This window comes from Ixodes scapularis, unplaced genomic scaffold (genome assembly GCF_016920785.2).
Source record: "Ixodes scapularis isolate PalLabHiFi unplaced genomic scaffold, ASM1692078v2 PGA_scaffold5__190_contigs__length_132052651, whole genome shotgun sequence".
Lineage (NCBI taxonomy): Eukaryota > Metazoa > Arthropoda > Arachnida > Ixodida > Ixodidae > Ixodes > Ixodes scapularis.
Window position 1 is genome coordinate 46,856,370 of NW_024609880.1, and position 19,327 is coordinate 46,875,696.

Genomic DNA, 19,327 nt, shown 5'->3' on the forward strand with positions numbered 1-19,327 from the left:
ATGAATTATTTAAGCGTGTTTCTGATGCAGCATCCAGCTGTGAGTGAAATACTGACAGCTCGACGCTCTGCGAGCGTTTGGATGCATGCGCATGTTATTAGTTTAGAGGTAAGCTGCTTGTCAGAATGTGTCCCGTTAACATTCGCCCCCTGGTGACCAAAACCGAGACCACCTGCCACCAGCGGAAGACTTTAAGCACTGCTTAAACCATCAATGAAGCCGGAACTATAATTTTTTTTTATTGATACTGGTTGTTTTACAAAGTTAAATAGACAAAACCATGTGCACTGAGTAAGTAGGGTTGACTATTCTGTTTCAGGGCTGCAAAGTTTCTTCATTTACCCTTTTGTAATTGCAATCGCTGAATACCAACCCCTGCCCCTCAGCAGATGGGGTCCCCCATCACTTCGGCCAATCCACAAGGGACCCCCGAAACATCTGTGCTAGAGAGCCATTTCTTTAAAATGTTAAAAAATGTTCAAAAAAAATTACAGGAAGATTTATTGGTGGATTTACAGGGAATACGTTAGCATAACCCTTGGAAATGCCACACACTACCTTTGGGAAATGCTAACGCTGACCCCCTACTTTTCTTCTTTGGCTTTCCCTTATGCTTCCTCTATTTCTTACTGCCTCTTCTTGACCTTGTTGCAGAGCCAGTGTTAGTGTTTCCCGAAGGCGGACGTGTGTGGCGTTTCCCAAGGGTCATGCTAATGGACTCCCTAAGAATTCACCAATGGGTTTTCCTGTAATTTTTTTCGCCCCCTTTTCTGTACTCTGCCTGTCAGAGTATGTTGCCGCCCTTGGATACGGTCATCCATATCACTCATGGAAATAACCACATCCATGCCACTTGTGGAAGGAACCGCATCCAAATCACTCGGGGAGAGAAAAACCATATCACTCTTGGAGGGAAACGCACCAATTGTTTTAACTGCACGCACGCATCACAGCCCACGCGCCGCTACTGCAGAAACCCAGAGTGAAAAACAACTAGCGACGGCAGAGCTGCAACTGGGCACACCCGCAATACGCCACGGCGCGACACCTCCTAGATAACAAAACGGTAGTGCTGAATGAGATGGCGTCATCAGAGAAGGTCAACGCTGGGCACAGAGTGGACACGACGATTCAAACAACGTTTGGCTCAAACTTGACTTGAAGCAGAGCGCTGACACAGCACTCGTTTTCAATCTGTGCCCAGCGTTGGCATTCTTCGATGATGCCATCTCATTCAGCACTACACTTTGTTATCTATGAGGTGTTCTACGGCACCTCCTACTCTGTGCCAGCTGTGCCGAAAACGAAAGGGCTCGTTTTGACGAAAACCCGGTGGTGTCTGTCAGTTTGTCAGCGTCGGGGGGAGGGAGAGGCTGACGCGTGCTGACGTCAACGCTTCGGACGGATGGGAGCCACATGCGTCCCCATCTTCTGTTTTTTTTCCTTTCTCCCCAGCACTGACAAATGAAAGACACTGCCGGGTTTTCGTCAAAACAAGCGTTCTAATGCTGACACATTAAAAAAACACAGTACACAAAATGGATGTAGAGGAACCTAACGCATCTTTCAACTGCAACAATGTATATCTAATGACTAAAACGAAAAATGTATGTTGTTTCAATCTTTTGTAGGCCCCTAGAAACACCAGATTAAGACACTAACTCCTGGATCACTGGCCTCTAGGCACTCTTATCCATTTTACAGACAGGATTCACGTAAAGAAATTCCAAAGTCAACACAAATCATCAGATTATACAACATAAGATGAGGGAAATTTTTGGCAGAGATATTCATAAAGAATGCTGCTAGTCCCTACTGTTAAAGCCTTCATTATGAGCATTTCAACTAAAACTTTCCCGCTTTTTTTTTTCTGTACTGACCAGAAGAAAAGCCTTGCTTAAAATCTGGATGTTCAAGGCCAGCCTAGTTTGTTTTTCCCGAGTTCCTTTTTTTTTATGTTTCTCCTTCCCAACTGCTCCGTAGCACCCCCTCGATATTTAAAGAGACACAGACACCATAAAAAAAAATTAATCATATTTTGTGCAATTTAGTTACAAGGCACTTATAACCAAGTAGTGTCAAGCAAAATATAGAAAAATCCAGAGGACCAGCAAGGAAAACTCGGACATCAGTGTGTACAGGAATTACAGGGAGTCACTTAATCTGACTGACATCAGCATGTACAGGATTCAAATGGCGTCACTCAATCTAACTACCTTCCGCAAAATCACTCAAAATTTGGAGATAATCAGTAAGACTTGGAGATGGGCACTTCTTAGATAAACAATATGTAAAGATGTGTCTTTTGTGTATCTTCCAAATGTTACAAAATTGAGGGGGGGGGGGGCGGGGGGGGGGCACGTATTGTGGAATGGGTGGTGTTAAGAATGGAACCTTCGGCGACCTTCTTCAGAGTTTCAACGCTGCGGAAACGAGTCAAGACGAGTCCGGGACCATCGCCCGCTTGTCGGGGCCTGCGCGAAACGAGTCCCGACGAGTCCGGGGCCGTCGCCTGCGTGACGGGGCCTGCGGCAACAAGTCTCAACGCGCCCGTGACGTTGGCGGGACGTGTGTGTGTGCGTGGTGGTTGGTGCACTCGGGAAAGGGAGAGATGCATGGCCTAACTGCGGAGAACTTTGGCTACGTCGCACTGGACGGCGGACTTTGCTGCATCGCACTTGACGGCGGGTTGCTGCATTGCACTGGCTGCCCCGGCGGGGAGTGAGGGAGAAACGGACCCTATATAAGGCGGAGCGCGAGGCTGCTCCGTTGTTCTCTCGGATTTGACGACTGTATCGCTACCATGTAATTAAACCGTTCGTTACGTTACCAAGTCTCCCACCTCCACTGAACCCCTGGGTTCTTCACTTCGGGGAATGGATGTCGTCTCGAGCCAGGAAGCTTCCGGACGTGCGGCCTAAACCCCGCCTCGAACAGTGGGTGCTCGGTGCCCTTAAAGGGATACTACAACGAAATTTCGGCGCTTATTTTATGGTCTATATGTGTTCAAAAAAGCAGCATCACATCGTACATACCAATATCTGGTTAAAAAAGTCACGAAAAGGAATTTTAAAACGAATTAAACGATTAGCAAAGAGCACCTGGTGGATGTCGCTAACGCCTCGCTTGTAATGCCCGTCTAGGAACCTTGACAGCTAGTGACGGAGGTTGTCTCGTCTCCGGCCACGACGAGAGAAGAGGGGCAGGAGGAACTCCCCTCTTCCCGAGAATGCCTTTTGTGTGTCGCAGAAGTCGCTATTGTCCCCCTACAAGATTACAGAAGATTAACCCGTCACTCAAAATTCGTACAAAAGCAGCCGCTTCGGTGGCTGGAACGACTAGGCCATCCTCTCGACGACAGCCTCGCCGTAGCTTTGCTCGTCTTGAGACGACCTACGTCACGATTGCGTTGGATGTCACGTGGTCTCCGCTGGGCCTTCTTCGAGCGTTTGCCAGAGTGGGCCGTTTATAACGAAAAACACAGCCACCAGGCTCAAAATACAAACGTGCGATTGTCATTTACGGATATTGTGGATCATAATCAACCTATTTTGGAACACGACGGAAATATTTCAAATTTCGTTGAAGTATCCCTTTAAAGTTTCTGTAAATCAATGCACTTTTGGTCTTTCAGTTTTCACGAAAATTATGTATGCTTCATGGAATCTATTACTTGTAATAGAAGTAACGTCTTTCAGATGGCCTAGAAGTTTCCGAATATTTTGGGTTTACGCTACTGCCGTATGCTGCCAAGAAGAGCAAGAGCAGTTCTAAACACCCAGCACTTTTCATGCAAAAAAGAATAAAGAATTTTGAGATGTCAAATATTTTGTTTTTTTCTGGGTAGTTGAAGCCTCATAAAGGCCCGTTCACACTCTTGCGACCGAGTACGACTGAGAGAGACGAGATCTCTTACAACTTCTTAAATGTTTTTAGAATGAGGGAACACACCGACATTGTGGCGCCATCTATGCGGTGACCCTGGAACTGCATTTCACAAGAGCGAAGGTTTTGCAAGATTTTCAAGGTCAAATGTGCGTAATACCCATAGAAAGGCTCGTTTATAACATTGTCAAAAGTTTTTCGAGCCAAGAAAGAAAGGATAATGCTCGAGAAATAAAAAAAAATATGCCGGACCGCCGAGTTTACACTGCTTCCCAATAGATGGCGCCAGTGTGTTTTCTGGTTTAACAAGTTTTAAGGAACCTAGGTTTAGGAGGTCGCAAGCAGTCGCAAGAGTGTGAACGGGCCTTAAGTTGCGATTCTGTAAAAATCTCGGCAAACATATATTTCTTGTGAATGTCTCTTATTCCTCTAAAACCTATGTTGTTGCAGTTCACAGACGTGTTATGCTTTGTGCACCCATTTTGTGTAGCTATTTTTTCAGTCACTACCCCATTCATTACTTATTTCTGCTTGTTTACAGACCCATCTATAGATGTTTTGAGGCATTTATGTGCTTTTACTTATACTCCGTTTCACCTTACGATGGGCAGCAGCGGACGCTGCAAGTCAACCAGCCAATCTAGCCCTGTGGACCTATCCCGTGACTACCGTAAAATACCGAAGGAATACCCACCCCAATTTCACTGAAAGCTGGATTAATTTTGACGTAGGTGCTACTCCGGTCAAATCGGGTGCTTAAGGGGGCACACCCCCTAGGGGGGTCAACTTTTGTACCCTTGCCTTAAAATTAATGAAATTTACAGGGTAGGCTGGTGGTCATGCTAGAGGGTGTATAACAGAATTTCAGGTCTGTCGGTTAAAAGAGAAGGAAATAAGAGTAACTTTTATCAGCAACACGCCTGCGTTGTTTAGTTAATCTATCGTCAGAAAACTATTGCGATATTAAAGATTTTTATTTGCTAGATATGTAGCAGAATGCCTAGAGGGTGCGGCTATGGAACGTTTTTTCTAAAAAGTAATTAATTTCTATAAATTTTCTCTTCTGCAAAATTGGTCAACTTTTTTGTCTTCTGTGCCTTCGACAAAATGCCAACATTTTTTACAAAAGACATCCGTAAAGTGACAAAAAAGTTCCATAGCCGCACTCCTTATTAAATTTCAGACAGGAAAAGGGAAGAATGAGCTTTTCTTGTTTTGCCATTATCAAACGATAGATTGACTAAAATGGAATTTATACCAAAAAGTGGAACGGAGAAAAAGGTGTTCAAAGTGCTCCAAACCCTACCTTTTCTATAGCTTTGGTGGACAGAAAATAATTTATAAAAAATTAACTATGCAGTGATAATTAATGAAACTTTTTGGGAATACTCTCTGGATGTTGGTGGATGTAAAGATGCCATTTTTCAAAATCAACTTTGTTTGCAGAAATTTTTTTTTCTGGGCAGTGTCTCCCCTTAACGTATAATCTGCAGAATTCCCAAGTTTAGAATATGTTAATAGTGGGCGCTTGAGCGAAGTGGGTGCTTCAGCAGTATTTTACGGCATGCCTCCCTGTCATCACTGTGCCCCTCCCAAAGATCACGCGACACTCGCACAAAGTTGGATTGGTTTCAATGGCTTGTAGCGTCTGTTGCGGTCTATCGCAAGATGAAACGAAGTTTAGTAACTGCAGTACAGAACACTTATAATGTAAGCGCTTATACTACAGGACCGGATATAACGCAGATTTTTTCAACCACCAGTCTGCCTCCCATACAACTTGATATGATTACATACCACTTAAAATGCAGGTGCGTGAAGGGAAATGCCGATTATAGTGCACTTTCTAAAACAGCTGGCCGACCGACCGGCGCAGCAAGCACGCTTCTCTGTGCGGCACCAGATAATGGCGCAAGTGGCACTCGTGGGGGCAAGGATGGCAAGAAGGTTGCACGAAAGAAGCAAGGAGAAGCAAAGAGAGGCGAGAAACGAATGACAAAGCCGCGAGGTGCAACACATGCACATGTGTGCTCAACTCCAAAAGCCTCAACGAGCCATCCAAGCCCAATCCCGGTTCCCAACCTCTCAACTCTGAAAGCCCCAATGAGCCACCCAAGCCTTTTGCCCTTTCGATTTCACCCCTCACTCAAGTAACACAAAACCAACCTCCTTTCTTACATCGTGCATAAAACAAAGGCTGGATAGCTGGATAGTTTCTAGTTTAGCTTTTTGCAGCTTGCCGACTTGTTCTCACGTCTGATGTTTGAACCGCGTCAAGCATAGCGTACGGAAATCGATTGTCCATCGCCGATCTGTCTCTCCCTCCCAAGCCTAAGATGGCCAATAGTAATAAATAATTGGGTTGTGGGGATATTTATACAGCGTGTAGTTGGTCAGCCATTTAAAGTTGCGACGAGTCACACGCTGTAGATGAGCAATTTAGCCAGTGCAGTACAACCGCTAACCTGGGGTCTTTAACGTGCACCACGCAGTAGTGATTACCGACCGCACGCCGGTACGATGCTCATCCAGATCGAAACGGGCAGGGGTGGGGCTTGAACCCAGGATCCCTGGGTTCTGCAGCGCGAGCTTTCGCTCCACACGCGTCGAGCTGGGTGTGCGCTTCAGCCCACTCGGCCACCGATCCCCCCTCTAAGATGGCCAAGAAACGACAAGCAGTGTCTCTTGAAACTAAACAGGGCATTGTCAAAGATGTCGAAAGTGGCACGAAAAAAGCCTCCATTGTGGCCAAGTACAGCGTCGCTGATACAACGGTTTCCACTGTCTGGAAGAACCGGGGGCAGGTACGGAAGCAGCTACAGCAAGATTCTGCATCGTCCTCAAGGAAGAGGATTCGTGCGCCAAAGTATGGGGACGTCGACGAAGCCTTGTTTAGGTGGTTTCGCAAAGTGCAAGCCAAGAATATCCCAGTGAGTGGCCCGATGCAACAAGCGAAGGCTAGGTCCTTTGGACATCTGTTCGAATACGAAGGTTTCAACCCCCTCAACGGATGGATCCAGCAGTTTAAAGACTGCCACAGGATTAGCAGCAAAGTTATCTCGGGTGAAAGTAGGGGAGTTGACAAAGCCAGCAATCAGGCATGGTTTCGCATTAATCTCAAGACGGAGCTTTCCGCGTACATGGACAAAGACATCTATAATGTCAATGAAGCTGGTCTATGCTACAACACGCTTCCAGAACACACTTACGCGATGAGAGGTGAGCCCTGTTCCGGCCGCAAAGTCTCAAAGAAACGTGTCACGGTTTTGTTTTTGTGTAAACATGGGCGGCTCCAACAAGTGGCGCTTGTTTATCGTCAGGAAATCAAAACGACCCCGTTGCTTCAAGAAGCGAGAATGTTTGCCTATGCTGTCTGTAAACAGCAAATGAAAAGGCCTGGATGACCCAAGAGTTCTTTGCTAGTTGGCTGAAAAGTTTTGATGAGGTCATGATTGCAGAAAAACGGTGCGTCGTTCTTATCCTGGACAGCTGCAGCGCTCACAATGTGCAGCCGCAATTAAGCGCAGTCAGTTTGAAGTTCCTGCCGGCAAACACTGCTGCTAAGAGCCAGCCTCTCGATCAGGGCGTCATCGCTACAAGAAAGACATATGCGAAAGAGTCGTCTTGAAATTGCATTGAGAGGAAGCCATCAAGGTGGACTTGAGGGGCGCCATCGACATGATCACCGCATCGTGGTGGCAAGTAAAAGCCACAACCATCCAGAAGTGTTTCCGTAACACAGAGGTTTTGTGCACGATGCCAGGAATTTAAAGGACACCGATCAGCGCAGTGATGCAACTGACGAGGCGATCGGCGCAAACGACATGTGGTCCTACCTTATGGAAAACCATTTCGTTCCGGCAAACGATATGTTTCAAAACTATGTAGATGACGATGACGATAATTCTGTTATCCGTGAGGAAGCAACCACTAATGAAGCTATTGCTGCAGCAGTGCGAGGTTCTGGGGCAAGTCCACCCGAAGATGAGTCGCTCTAAGACGAAGAGAGCAGGCCGGAAGTTTAAAGTAAGGACGCACTGGAATTCTTACAGAAACTGAAGGTTCACTGTGAGTAGAACTCCTTCGGTGATGAAGTGTTCAAGTGCCTTAGCGTTATCAAAGACCAGGTCGTCTACAACGTCATTAAAAGGCAGCACCAGGCAAGAGCAACTAATTTCTTTGAAGATGTGCAACACGCTTGAGAGAGAAGTGTACTAGTCTAGTGAAATAAGAGCTTTCCTCAGACTGAGCTTTATTGTTCATCTAACATGAAATAAATTGTTTTACAGAGGTAAGTTGTTTCATGACATACTTTGACTTGAAAAATTTATGTTTTGGTCATAGCATGGTACCGCTTATAGTGTGTATTAGACAATTATTTAGCCTACATTTGCATGTTCAACATGCACATTCCGCTTGTTGAATGCTCTCGGGGGGAAATCTGAGAGAATATAAAGAACCCTTCCTCCTAATACAGTATAGACCACTTACAACGTAACCGCTTATAGTGCAGGACCGGGTATAACGCGGTTTTTTTAAACCACCGGTTCACCTCCCACCGGTTCGCCTCCCATAGAACTCCATGTAATTACATACCGCTTAAAATGCAGGCGCGCGAAGGGAAATACCGGTTATAGTGCGGTTTCTGGCACAGCCCGCCGACCGCGCCGACGTCCGGAGCAGCGAGCACGCTTCCCTGTGCGGTACTAGATAACGGCGCTGACGGCGCGAGGCAAGGAGGTTGCTTGAAGAAGCGGGGAGAAGCGAGGAGAGAGGCTTCAGTTGCCATAGCAACGGAGGGACGCACGCATGTGTCAATCACGTGCGTGCGTCCCTCCGCTGCGCTGGAAACAAACAACCATAACGACAGACCAATCGCAGGTCGAGGAGAAGTGCTCGCGCGCGTTGCATGCCGGTCACGGGCCGGCTGCTTCTATCTGCAAACATGGTGTCAGTTGTGATTGTCGTCGTAGACGGCGTTCATCTCATCGTTCCGCGTAAAAGCGCTATCCTTGACTGTGAATTTTCGTTGCGTGTCGCTATGATAACCTAACACGTACTAGAAGGGAAGATCCACCTACTCGTGCGGCGATGTCGTGGCGGCGCTCTCAAGACAGCAGAAACGCCCGTGTCATTGTGTTTGTTTACTTCGACTACAGTGGTGATTTCTAAGCATTTGTGTCCTCGAACATCGCCCGGATTTCTTATTTGGCGCATTTCATGCGTGTGCTCAAGTTCAAGGTATTACTGGCGCGTACCGTATGAAGGACACGAATTTTCACGCGTTTTCATCTCCGGAGAAAAGTGATTAGGGTTAGCAATCCTGAACGCTCGCAACGTCCGTCCACAACCTGCGACGCCGTTAGGCTGCGCCAGGCAAAAGCCGCTCATTTCTTTCAAAATGTGTGACACACTTAAGACAGAACTGTACTAGTCTGGTGAAATAAAGACTTTCCTCAAACTAAGCTTTATTTTTCATCTAACATAAAATAAATTCTTTTACAAAGGTAAGTTGTCTGATGGCATGTATTTTGGCCTGAAAAATTGATGTTTTGGTTATAGCGCGGTACCGCTTCTAGTGCGGATTTTCGCGACTCCCACGACATACGTTATATGCGGTCTACACTGTACCTGCAAATATGCATCCGGCAGACCACATGTCTATGGATGTGGTGTACAGCTTGGCCCCAAACAGGACGTCGGGGGGTCGGTACCATAACGTCACAACCTGGGACAAACGGCAAAAACAAGGCAGAGCGGTCAATTGAAGTGACCACCCAGACATCATGCAGAAAGGCAAGCCGAGAAAGAAGATAGTACCACGTACCTCGGCTGAGTAGCACCTGACTGGAATCCCAAACGCCCTTGCCAAGCCAAAATCTGCCAGCTTCAGCTCTCCATTCTAACAACGAAACAATCAGAGATGACAACACACTTGAGAAACTTGCCCGAAAAATTGTCCCCGTCACTTTCTAGGTATTGTTTTAAGAATTTTCACACAAATGTTTCTTGACAAAACACAACACGTGGTCTTAACCCGAGACCTGGACTGCGACAGGACCCGAGATAAAGAGGAAATGCAGGGTGTCTATAGATGCGAGTTTGGGCGGCAGGGGACCACAGAAATGTCCCTAATCTTCTCCCATTATGCAGCACTATACTATTAGTTTCAATGGTTAATTGATAGTTCAATCAATTTGTAGGCATATAAGCCTAAACTGGCATCGCATTATGGTCATCACTACCTCGAACACATCTGGTCTTCATTTTAGTCGCAATATTAAGCTTTGAAGAAATTCAGTTCAGTGACCTTGGAGGCATAAGTTTGAACTGGCACACACAGTAGGATGTACCAAAATGTACCAGATACCTTTACTACAGTGGCGGATTCAAGGGGGGGGCGGTGGGGGCGATCGCCCCCCCCCAAACGCCTCGCCAGGCAACTTCCCCCCCCCCCCCCCCCCCCCCCCCGGGGTTCTTCGTCAGCTCGAAGAAAAAACATAAGCAATCGACGCGAGAAACAAAAGATTAAAACAGCGGTAGGTGGACGCGCCTGCTGGGCGCTTCGAAAGTGGAGTTTATCTCCATCAAGGTCACGGTACGTCTTCCCGACAGGGACGGCGCCAGGAGTTTTGAAGTGGAGATACAGTGGGGAGGCGCACCAAATATCAGGGTCCTCGACTGCAGGCACACTTCCAAACAAGACCAGCACGTCGAGCACGGGGGGGAAAATACCTTCAACTTATCCAGTCCCCTTTCTCTCTCTCTCTGTCTCCCTCTCTCTCTTTGGGGGTTGTCTGCGAAAAATTTGTGCCCTGAAAGCTCCCAAACGCAGACGTCAAGCAGCCTTCCTCAAGGGTAGCGGATTATCCTTCCTCTCTAGCGGTTGCCTTTTCATCACTTTTCGTTTGATGGTTTCTTCGTGGTTCTGGGCTTGTCTTTTGGCATGTCTTTTTTGGCTTGCTTTGAGATGCTGTCGCCCACGGGCTCACTAAAGGTATCTTATTGGCACGGCGTGCTCATTGCCAAGGGAAGTGCAGAGGGGACGTACCGGGAGGAGACATTCCAGGGGGGGGGGGGGCGGGGTGCAGCTTGTACAACCAGTCAACTGAGAGAGGAAGCAAATGCTCTGGGTACAGTCTAGTCTGGGTCTGAGCTTCTCCTGAAGATGCTCCGGACTTCCCCACGACCTTGGCTTAAACATAAGCCCGCTTTCGTCCTCGCCTCCATCCCTCACTGGGGATCAGCGCCGCAGCGCGGAATACAGAAAGAAGCCGACGAGCACCAGAAGGGGGAGATGTTTCCTCTAATGGGCTTCATACCGCGTGCGGTACAACTTCTCGTGGCGGGAAGCTAATAAAAGAAAGAAAAACGGTACGAGCACTCTAAAGGCTGGAGGCTGCTTACACGGGGTCCTCAAGCCGACGCCGTAGGCATTTATTTGTATACAATGCCGTTTCAACTTAGGGTGGCGGGACATATTTTAGGAAAGGCGCCCGCTACCCCTTGTCTTCCCTTGGCGCCGTCTTTTCCAGTTAAACCCGGCTTCTGTGGATTGACGGCAGAGCTTTCGTGCGGCTTTGCAGGAGCGAAAATGTGTGTCGAACGGACTTGGGGAAAACGAGCCCTTTCAAAGATGCGGCTATACATAAATTAAATAGACAGTGCCTGTGCCCGTTCGAGTGAACACCGACTCCCAAACATCCATGCTGCAGTCGTGATCGGCCTTTAGCCCAGTTGAGATTTGCCGACCTTACAACCGCTCTGCCCTATCATATCTCTGCACCTGTCCTCTTGACCCTGACGAATGAGCTAACTACCCAGAAACAAGTAAGTGTTCCTTTGATACAGAAAATATCCAGACGAAGTGCAATCGAATATAATTTGGAAGGATTCATTGCTGGTTTAAGGTCTTGTCTAAGTTCAAAAGTTATAGTTGCCGAACTGCAACATGCTTTCAAAAATATTTAACAATTATTCGCTTTCGTTCTTTCGAGTTGCATCCAGAACACGTGAAAACACGAGTTTGGGTTGGCAATGCCGCATGTGTTGCGCTCTGGACATTCCAAATACACGGCGAACAACCGACGAACTTGCATGGCAACGTTCGTTTCGCTCGCTGCGTCAGCAGTGTTTTGACGCCGCGAGCAGCGTCGAAGCCGCCGGGCCATTTTTGTCGCTTGTTTGCAACGTACTCGCTCCGCTGATTTAAGCCGCTCTTCCCGTTGCCGCAGCAGTTGAGCATTAGCTCCAACCAGAATGTCTGCCAAGGCAATGTCTTTAAGCTGCCCTAAATCGACTGCTCACGTAGTGTCGGTCTGAAACACAAGTTTCAGAAAGGATAGTGTCCCCACAATTTTCGAGATACTTACCTCTAGCGTGGTCACCCGAAAGGTTTTAATTCAAAGAGTTCATCCCCGACAGGTAAACCGATACAAAAGCTCTCCAGATCTATATTATGTTATCAGAGTTTAGTAAAAACGATAACTATCCCCCCCCCCCCCCCCCGCCATTTTACACCGAGGAACCGCCCCCCCTAAAATGGAGGTCTGGATCCGCTCCTGTGACTATAGTTATGTGGCATACAATTCAGGGTAAATGCATTTATAGTTCCCAAAATGAAAACTCTCATAAAGAAAAGCATTGCATGGCGTGCTTTTCCCTGTCTCATACCTTGTTTATGAGCAAGTTCTGTGGCTTCAGATCCCGGTGCAGGATGTTATTGCTGTGGCAGAATGCCAGCCCACGCAGCAGCTGGAACATGAACGACTGAAAGCGTAACAGTAATGGAACCTTTTTTACACAAGGTATACAGATTACAGCAACCAAACAGGCCTATAGCTGCAAATAAAAAAAATCATGACCAACACATTTTTAAGATCAGACCAAACCAAAGCTGTGACTTCAGTAAAAGAGGCTGTGCAGAATGTAACTTAAAAAGCAAAGACGAAACACAGCGGAACAATGACAATACAAAATGATAAATAGAAGCAAGCAGGGCAGTCCACACATCACAACCAGTCACCCAAAAAGCAGCTATACGGCCAGCAAGTCAGTCAAAACGCGTCTCTCGACCAGGCTACCCTCCCGCAGACCCCGGCTGCGTTCAGAATTTTACTCAAATGGATTCGAGTTAGTCCGGCGGGGAATGTCCTGTGAAAACACAGCTAGAGTAAAGCTGGACATGTTTAGGTATCAAAATGCCAAGGTACAACACCTCCACCTAACAGAGAGATCGAGCAAATTTTGGAGCACTTTTTGGAGCAGCCAAAAGTTCATTTTGGAGCAGCAAAAAGAACCTTTGGAGCAGAACCGTGAATTTCGTTTGAATTCTATCTACTGGAATAACATGTTAAAAACGTTGAGTATTGGCCTATCAAATAAAAATAGTGACTTCTTTGCCGTCACACTGCTATGCAACTACTCATAGCCTCCTTGCGCTATAGCCTTCTTGCAATGTAACTTTCCCAAAGCACTGAACTAGAAGTTCAGCCCTGCTTAAAAGCACCAGACACGAAAATAAAATATTCATGTGTGCTTTTTTCCTCTAGCAGCAGCTGCATCTTATTTAAATTCCAAAAGTTGCAATATTAATTTGATTTTTATTACACTTTAAACGAAGCTTTAAAAATTATAGCATACTTTTTGCCTCTGGACGGCTTTATGGTTATTCAAAATCTGCATAGGAAATAAACATGTTTAATTAAACGAAATTCAGTAGATTTCGTTAAGTCTACTGGCAAGCTTTCATTTGTCCAAAGCCAAAGCTAGTATAATTCTATTTTAAACTACTTATCTATTGACTGCAACTTCAGAGTCAAAGCCCTACAGGGACGTGAGAAAAAAAATGAGGGATCTCACACAAAAGGTAAACCTAAAATAATATGTACTTATACCTACACGGATATGCGTCAACCCTCTCATATATTCAAATATTACTTCTTAAATCTCGAAGCTGCAGAAACAATCACGGCCCGAACAATAATGTCCGCAGCTATTCAAGACAATGCAGTCGTCCGTAATAACCGTGATTTTCTTTTGACAACTTTGCTTATATGTTCCACCGTCATATCAACATGCGCCATATTCCAGAGTTTTGTTTTCTCCGAGATAATGTCTGCATTGCAGTGAAGCACAGCATGCAGAATCACCATGCCCCCAATATGGTTGCTTCTCCACAGTGCACCAAAGCCTATTGAGAAGCGCACTCGCCGGAGCTAGCAAAGCCGCCCAATCTTAACTGTCGTGTATGATACAAAGGTTGAATCGAAATAGTATGTAATGCAAAACCAATATTACAAATCGTCCAAAATAGGCACCATCCTACTGTAACAGCCCGGCAATGTACAGAGATCAGAATTATTAGAGGGCAGTCAAGAATCAAAATTAGCTTTTGGCACAGCGTCGACACAAACTCATCACATTGTGATGAACTGTAGCAAGATGTAGGGGGCGAGCCCATTGGCGCAGCTTGGCGCATTTGGCGCAGCAGTCGCATCACTAAACATGGCTTCTGTCCTCTCCCGTGAGTAGCAGACAACATCTTGGCTTTGAGTTCTTTGTTCGTTACAGCTAGTCCGCTAGTTATTAGTCAACAAAACAATGTACAAAGGCAAACGCGTAATCGTCAAGTGCTTCATATTGGCGGTACCACGCATGCATCATGTTGTGTTTCGCAAACCCATTTGGCATAGCGCGGAAGCTGCCATAGCCGGCTTCCACGACACTGCCCAAAGCGGTCAACGATTGCATGTTTAGCTTTGTATGGACCGTGACTGTACCCATTGCTATGACTTGCAGATGACGCCAGAGATCGGCAGCTCGACGCCCTGATGACGCGACAACCTTTGTGCAAAGAGCAGATGAACTTTTGCCTAGCTTTGTGCCTACTCACCCTATTATTCTCTGATCAAAGCTCAGGTGCTAGAAGTTCAGCCTTTGTGTCTAACCACTACAGCTTTCCAATCAGACTGTGGCACTGTGACATTAGGGCCGTCTGCGCAAGAAGCAGACAAACTTACTGACTGTATTCAGCCTCCCTAATCAAAGCGATTAACAAAGCTCACTTTTGTTTACATGTGTTGCACCTCAAAACCAAACCCATTTCTTCGATATGTATGTTGACCTTTCAAGTTACCGTAAGATCAGTGGCAGAAGTGTCCCCAAACATGACATTTGGCAACAATTCCTCTGGAGGCTTTTAGCTTCTTACTTTTACAACTTCGAGGTCGATTTCTCCGTTGAGGCTGTCAAAGTATTTCTTCAGATCTTGGTCGCAGTGTTCAAACACAAGAGTCAACTTCTTCTCACTGTGAAGCACGTCATGTAACCTAGAAAGCAAAAACAAAAAAAAATTTGCTATGAAGAGCTGAAAAAACAATAGAATGACACCTTTTTTTGCAACTTGGACAGAAAGAACCTATTCGCATCCGCTGACATTTGAGAAATTTGTTGGCTGTAATCTTGGACCAAAGCAGGGGTGATATGAGCAGCGAACAACACCACTGTAAGCTCTGAAGACCTTCGTTCAACCCTTATCTATCTATGGTTTTAAAGGCATGCAACAAGGATGAAAAGGCTGTACTGGCGGTTCCAACCAGTCAGCACAGTATGTATTTGTTCAAATATAAGTCTACCTTTTTTTTTTTCGCATATGTTGTCAAAAATTGAGGGTCGACTCATAATAGTGACCAGAAAATTTCGACCTACATTCGTGACCAAATTTCGGGACCCTACCGAACGCATGGAGCTATCGAGTTACCAAGCCTATATAGCCATACCGCCGCACTGCTTCTTTTTTCAAAAGGCTTGTGGTGTGCACTAAAACCAAAAAAGTGAAAGCCGTTTACAACTCCCTGTAACGCCGAAATAGAGCGCAGCTCTTGAGGAGGAGGAGGGAAGGGTACTGAGGGGATGTTAGACCACCCCTCCTCCTCCTCCTTTCCCTCATTCTTGAATATGCTCCGGGGGTCACCTGACCTCGGGGAGAGGGGGGGGGGGTCACGTGACTTCGGGGGGGGGGGGGGGGTGACATGACCTCTAAGGGGGTCACGTGACTTGGGGAGTCATGTGACCTTGGGTGTCACATGACCTTGGGGGGTCACGTGACCTCGCGGTTACGCCGACGACGACGCCACTCAAGCCGGAAACAGGCGCCCAAGAGCTGCACTCTATAACAGCAGCAGCAGCGGCCTGCTGTGGCTACCGCTCGGGCCCATCCTTTGGGCGTCAGGTTTTGCATAAACTCACCGACTTTACTTTTACCGACACGACACGCCACACACCTTGCCCCACTGCCTTGCCCCCTCCCCAGAGCCGTATATTAGGAGAGTTTGGCCAATGGGCGGAGAAAAGGCCACCACCAGCGCCGAACATTCCCCCTGCGGTTCGAGCGTAAACTAAAAGTAATGACGCAAAGTCGACCAATCAGCGAACAGCGACGCCACAATATTGCAAATGACAATTAAAGCGTGAAATAGAAGCGCTCAATCTCGGCCTTTCGGTGACAATGGCGTCAATAGCAAATCAGCAGCAATGATCGCAACTATGCAGTTTGCTCTGGTTTGGAGCACACACTCGTTTATTCTACCGTTGATTATGGACATAATAAAAACCTCAAATGCGCCAAATTTTCAGTCACCAAGAGTTATACCTTTTTACTCTAGCGATGCTAAAATGGCTTAAATTAGTCAAGTCACATTTTTTGAGCTCCCAACCACCGCTAGGGGCTGTTTCACGGACTGTGATTGGCCACGAGATTCTTGCCTATTCAAACCAATGAATGATCAAACTCTCCCAATACACGCCTCTTCCCCTCCCCTCCTCCCCTCTACCCTCACAGACTCACAACAAAACAAAATACGGAGGTTACTTTCGCTTCTTGTTGCTCACGACGGATTGGCTTGCACCGGCTTGCGGCGTTGCTCGCGTCTTGGTATGTGATCTTTTGTCGCTTGGCCTGTCTCCAACTTCTTTCGGTTCTCGTCGTCATTTTGCACCGGTGTCATAGAGGTTTTGTTCTTAATTTGTGAGGATGTCGACGAAGCTGACAAGAACGATGACATGTCCGGAAGTTCAGACAATGATTAAACTTTTTTTGGTGTCACGCTGTGATTTAGCTGGGAGTGCTGTAAATAAATATTTGTTTCTTTCTTTTCCCCAAACTTTCTTATGTTCTTAAGAAAAAAAAAAGAAAGATTAGTCTATATTTGAATTTTTGTTTGTTTTATTCTTGGCGAGTTTAATATAAGAACATTGATCTATATTTGTGGTTGACTTATACTATCTAAGTAGCACTTAAAGGTATTACTATATGCACACCATAGTTTCTGATTTCGAGGCTAGCTTCAAATGAGGAATGAGCAGAAGTTACCTTTTAATATTGCGATGCAATTCCAAAACAGACGTTCCCCTCAATGTCCATTGGCTAAGACAATTGTTTAGAAACTAATGACTGATTGTTTAAATTGGCTCACAAAAGTGCACTTTTGTGCAGGTTTGGGGTTCCGTCATATTTTAGATATGCACGCTGCCTGTAAGGAAGCCTGTACACCCATGCATGATGATAAAGTTCCACTTTAGTACAAGACCCTAACGTGACCGCATCTCGCACTAAACAATTTTTATGTGTTCTCAACCAGGCAGTCAATGCAGAATTTGATAAGCCATTCAACCCAGTCATTGCATTAGCACTGCTTGCAAGTTAGACGTGGGATGTTACTAAAACAGGCAAGGTGTTCCAAAGACGTGCGATGATAAAATCTTGTGGCCTCACCTGACAATGTTTTTGTGTTTCAACTCCTTCAGGAGACAGATTTCTCGGAGCGCAGAGCTTGGAACACCCTGTAAAGAATCGTATACAGTTTATGTCAACGCCCTACATCAGAAACCTCAGACAAGCTGCCACGATGATCTCCGACAAACTTTTGTGATTTACTCTCAGTATGTACTAAAACATGTAAACCCAGAAATGCTTCCACATTGTGAAGTTACTCTGCCTTAGGATGTTGCTACGCACATGTGGTTATAACAGAAGTTATTTACAGGTCAGGTTGGTTGGTACCAGCGTGTAAGATAGGGCAGGTGAGAAAACCACCACTAAAACCTGCCGCATATGCGGGGCTAGATTGAGTCCTCCTGGCAGCTTTCGCTCGGCAGGTGCCTTCACCTTATGATAGATGGCACGGCGGCGTACGGAAGACAATAGACTCGAGGTTTATATGAAACTCTGCGAGTGAATGCACCGTGTCAGCAATATTCTTTAATTTAAAATAGAATTTACTGAATCCTGGTGAAATAAAATTACTACACAATTATTTATCAACATCTTCCTTAAAGGGCCGATGCGATGATTTTTGTACTTTGATCAAATACCACTTAGAACGAATACCTGACATTAATGACCCCCAAAACACGCGCTTATTTTTCATCACACGCAATAGAAGCCACAGAAAAAAAATTAAGAAAAACGAGCAGCATTTATTCCCTCAACTCGCAGCCAGAACAAGCGGCCACGTGATCTGGAGCCTATTATTTGCCGCCAACATTGATCATAGCCACGCACTGAGGTTGGAAAAGCACAGGACACACGCTGAGTTCCAGACATTGTTATGATTCGGCTAGAGTCGTCATTGCAGCGATTGGTCACGGGTCACTACCCGAATGCTTACAGAGCTATTGACTATTACAAGCCCATATCGAGTGCTCACACAATGCTCTGGTCCAATCTATGAGCCGCATTCAAATATTGTCACTGGGGGTGCTGCGACCCCCCAGCTACGTCATCAAGTTTTGCTAAGAAAAGGCTGAAAAGAAAAACAATGCTCGCCTTTGTCCTTGAAATTACACCGCAACACAGAAGTTTCTTGGTCAGTGGCGTTGCATGGGAGTAGTGCCAGTAAGCTCGTGTAAAGTAAAAAAATCACAAGCGAAGATTGTTGCACGGTTCCTTTAACTTTGAATGCATTTTTCAAACCATGTGAGCGGCTGGCAATCTGATGTCGTCTGCGAAACGTCTCATGTGCTCTATGCTTTTCATTTTGTTTGCTTTGCTCACAAACGTGCTTGTAGCAGACGAATTTGGCATTTCTCGCAGTGTTTTGGACCCTGGGGGCAGCCAAGATTCTTGAGGTATGGGCTGCTACTGTTGTGTCCCAAACTGTAGGTCGGGTTACGGCCCGGAGAAAAAGTGGGGATACCTAACGCGGGCAATGTTGAGTTTGGGTGACTCTATCATACTGGGCAGTGTGACGGCGTACCACTGGCTTCAAATCCTGTCAAACTAAAACTTAGCTTGCTTGCACGGATATAGCGGAAAATTCTAAGCTAGATCGCCAAACACATCTGCAGAGAAAGTGGAATCGACGTCATCGACACATTCAGGACACACGTCAAGTGACTTGTCAGCTCACCTTCATTTTGTCGCGCTGAGTGCCCCTTCAAT

At 46.2% G+C, this 19,327-nt stretch overlaps 1 protein-coding gene across 2 annotated transcripts in view; it reads right to left on the reverse strand.

Annotated features, from left to right (window-relative positions):
* The window catches only part of LOC8035933 (cyclin-dependent-like kinase 5), a 37,172-nt gene that overhangs the window by 15,275 nt on the left and 2,570 nt on the right, over window positions 1-19,327 (reverse strand). For both annotated transcript variants that reach the window (XM_040207989.3, XM_040207990.3), the window contains exons 3-7: window positions 17,660-17,727; window positions 15,098-15,215; window positions 12,559-12,654; window positions 9,713-9,787; window positions 9,517-9,613 (exon numbers count right to left, since the gene is read on the reverse strand). In XM_040207989.3, coding sequence (XP_040063923.1) covers window positions 9,517-9,613; window positions 9,713-9,787; window positions 12,559-12,654; window positions 15,098-15,215; window positions 17,660-17,727 — 454 coding nt within the window. The remainder of the gene's footprint in view (window positions 1-9,516; window positions 9,614-9,712; window positions 9,788-12,558; window positions 12,655-15,097; window positions 15,216-17,659; window positions 17,728-19,327) is intronic.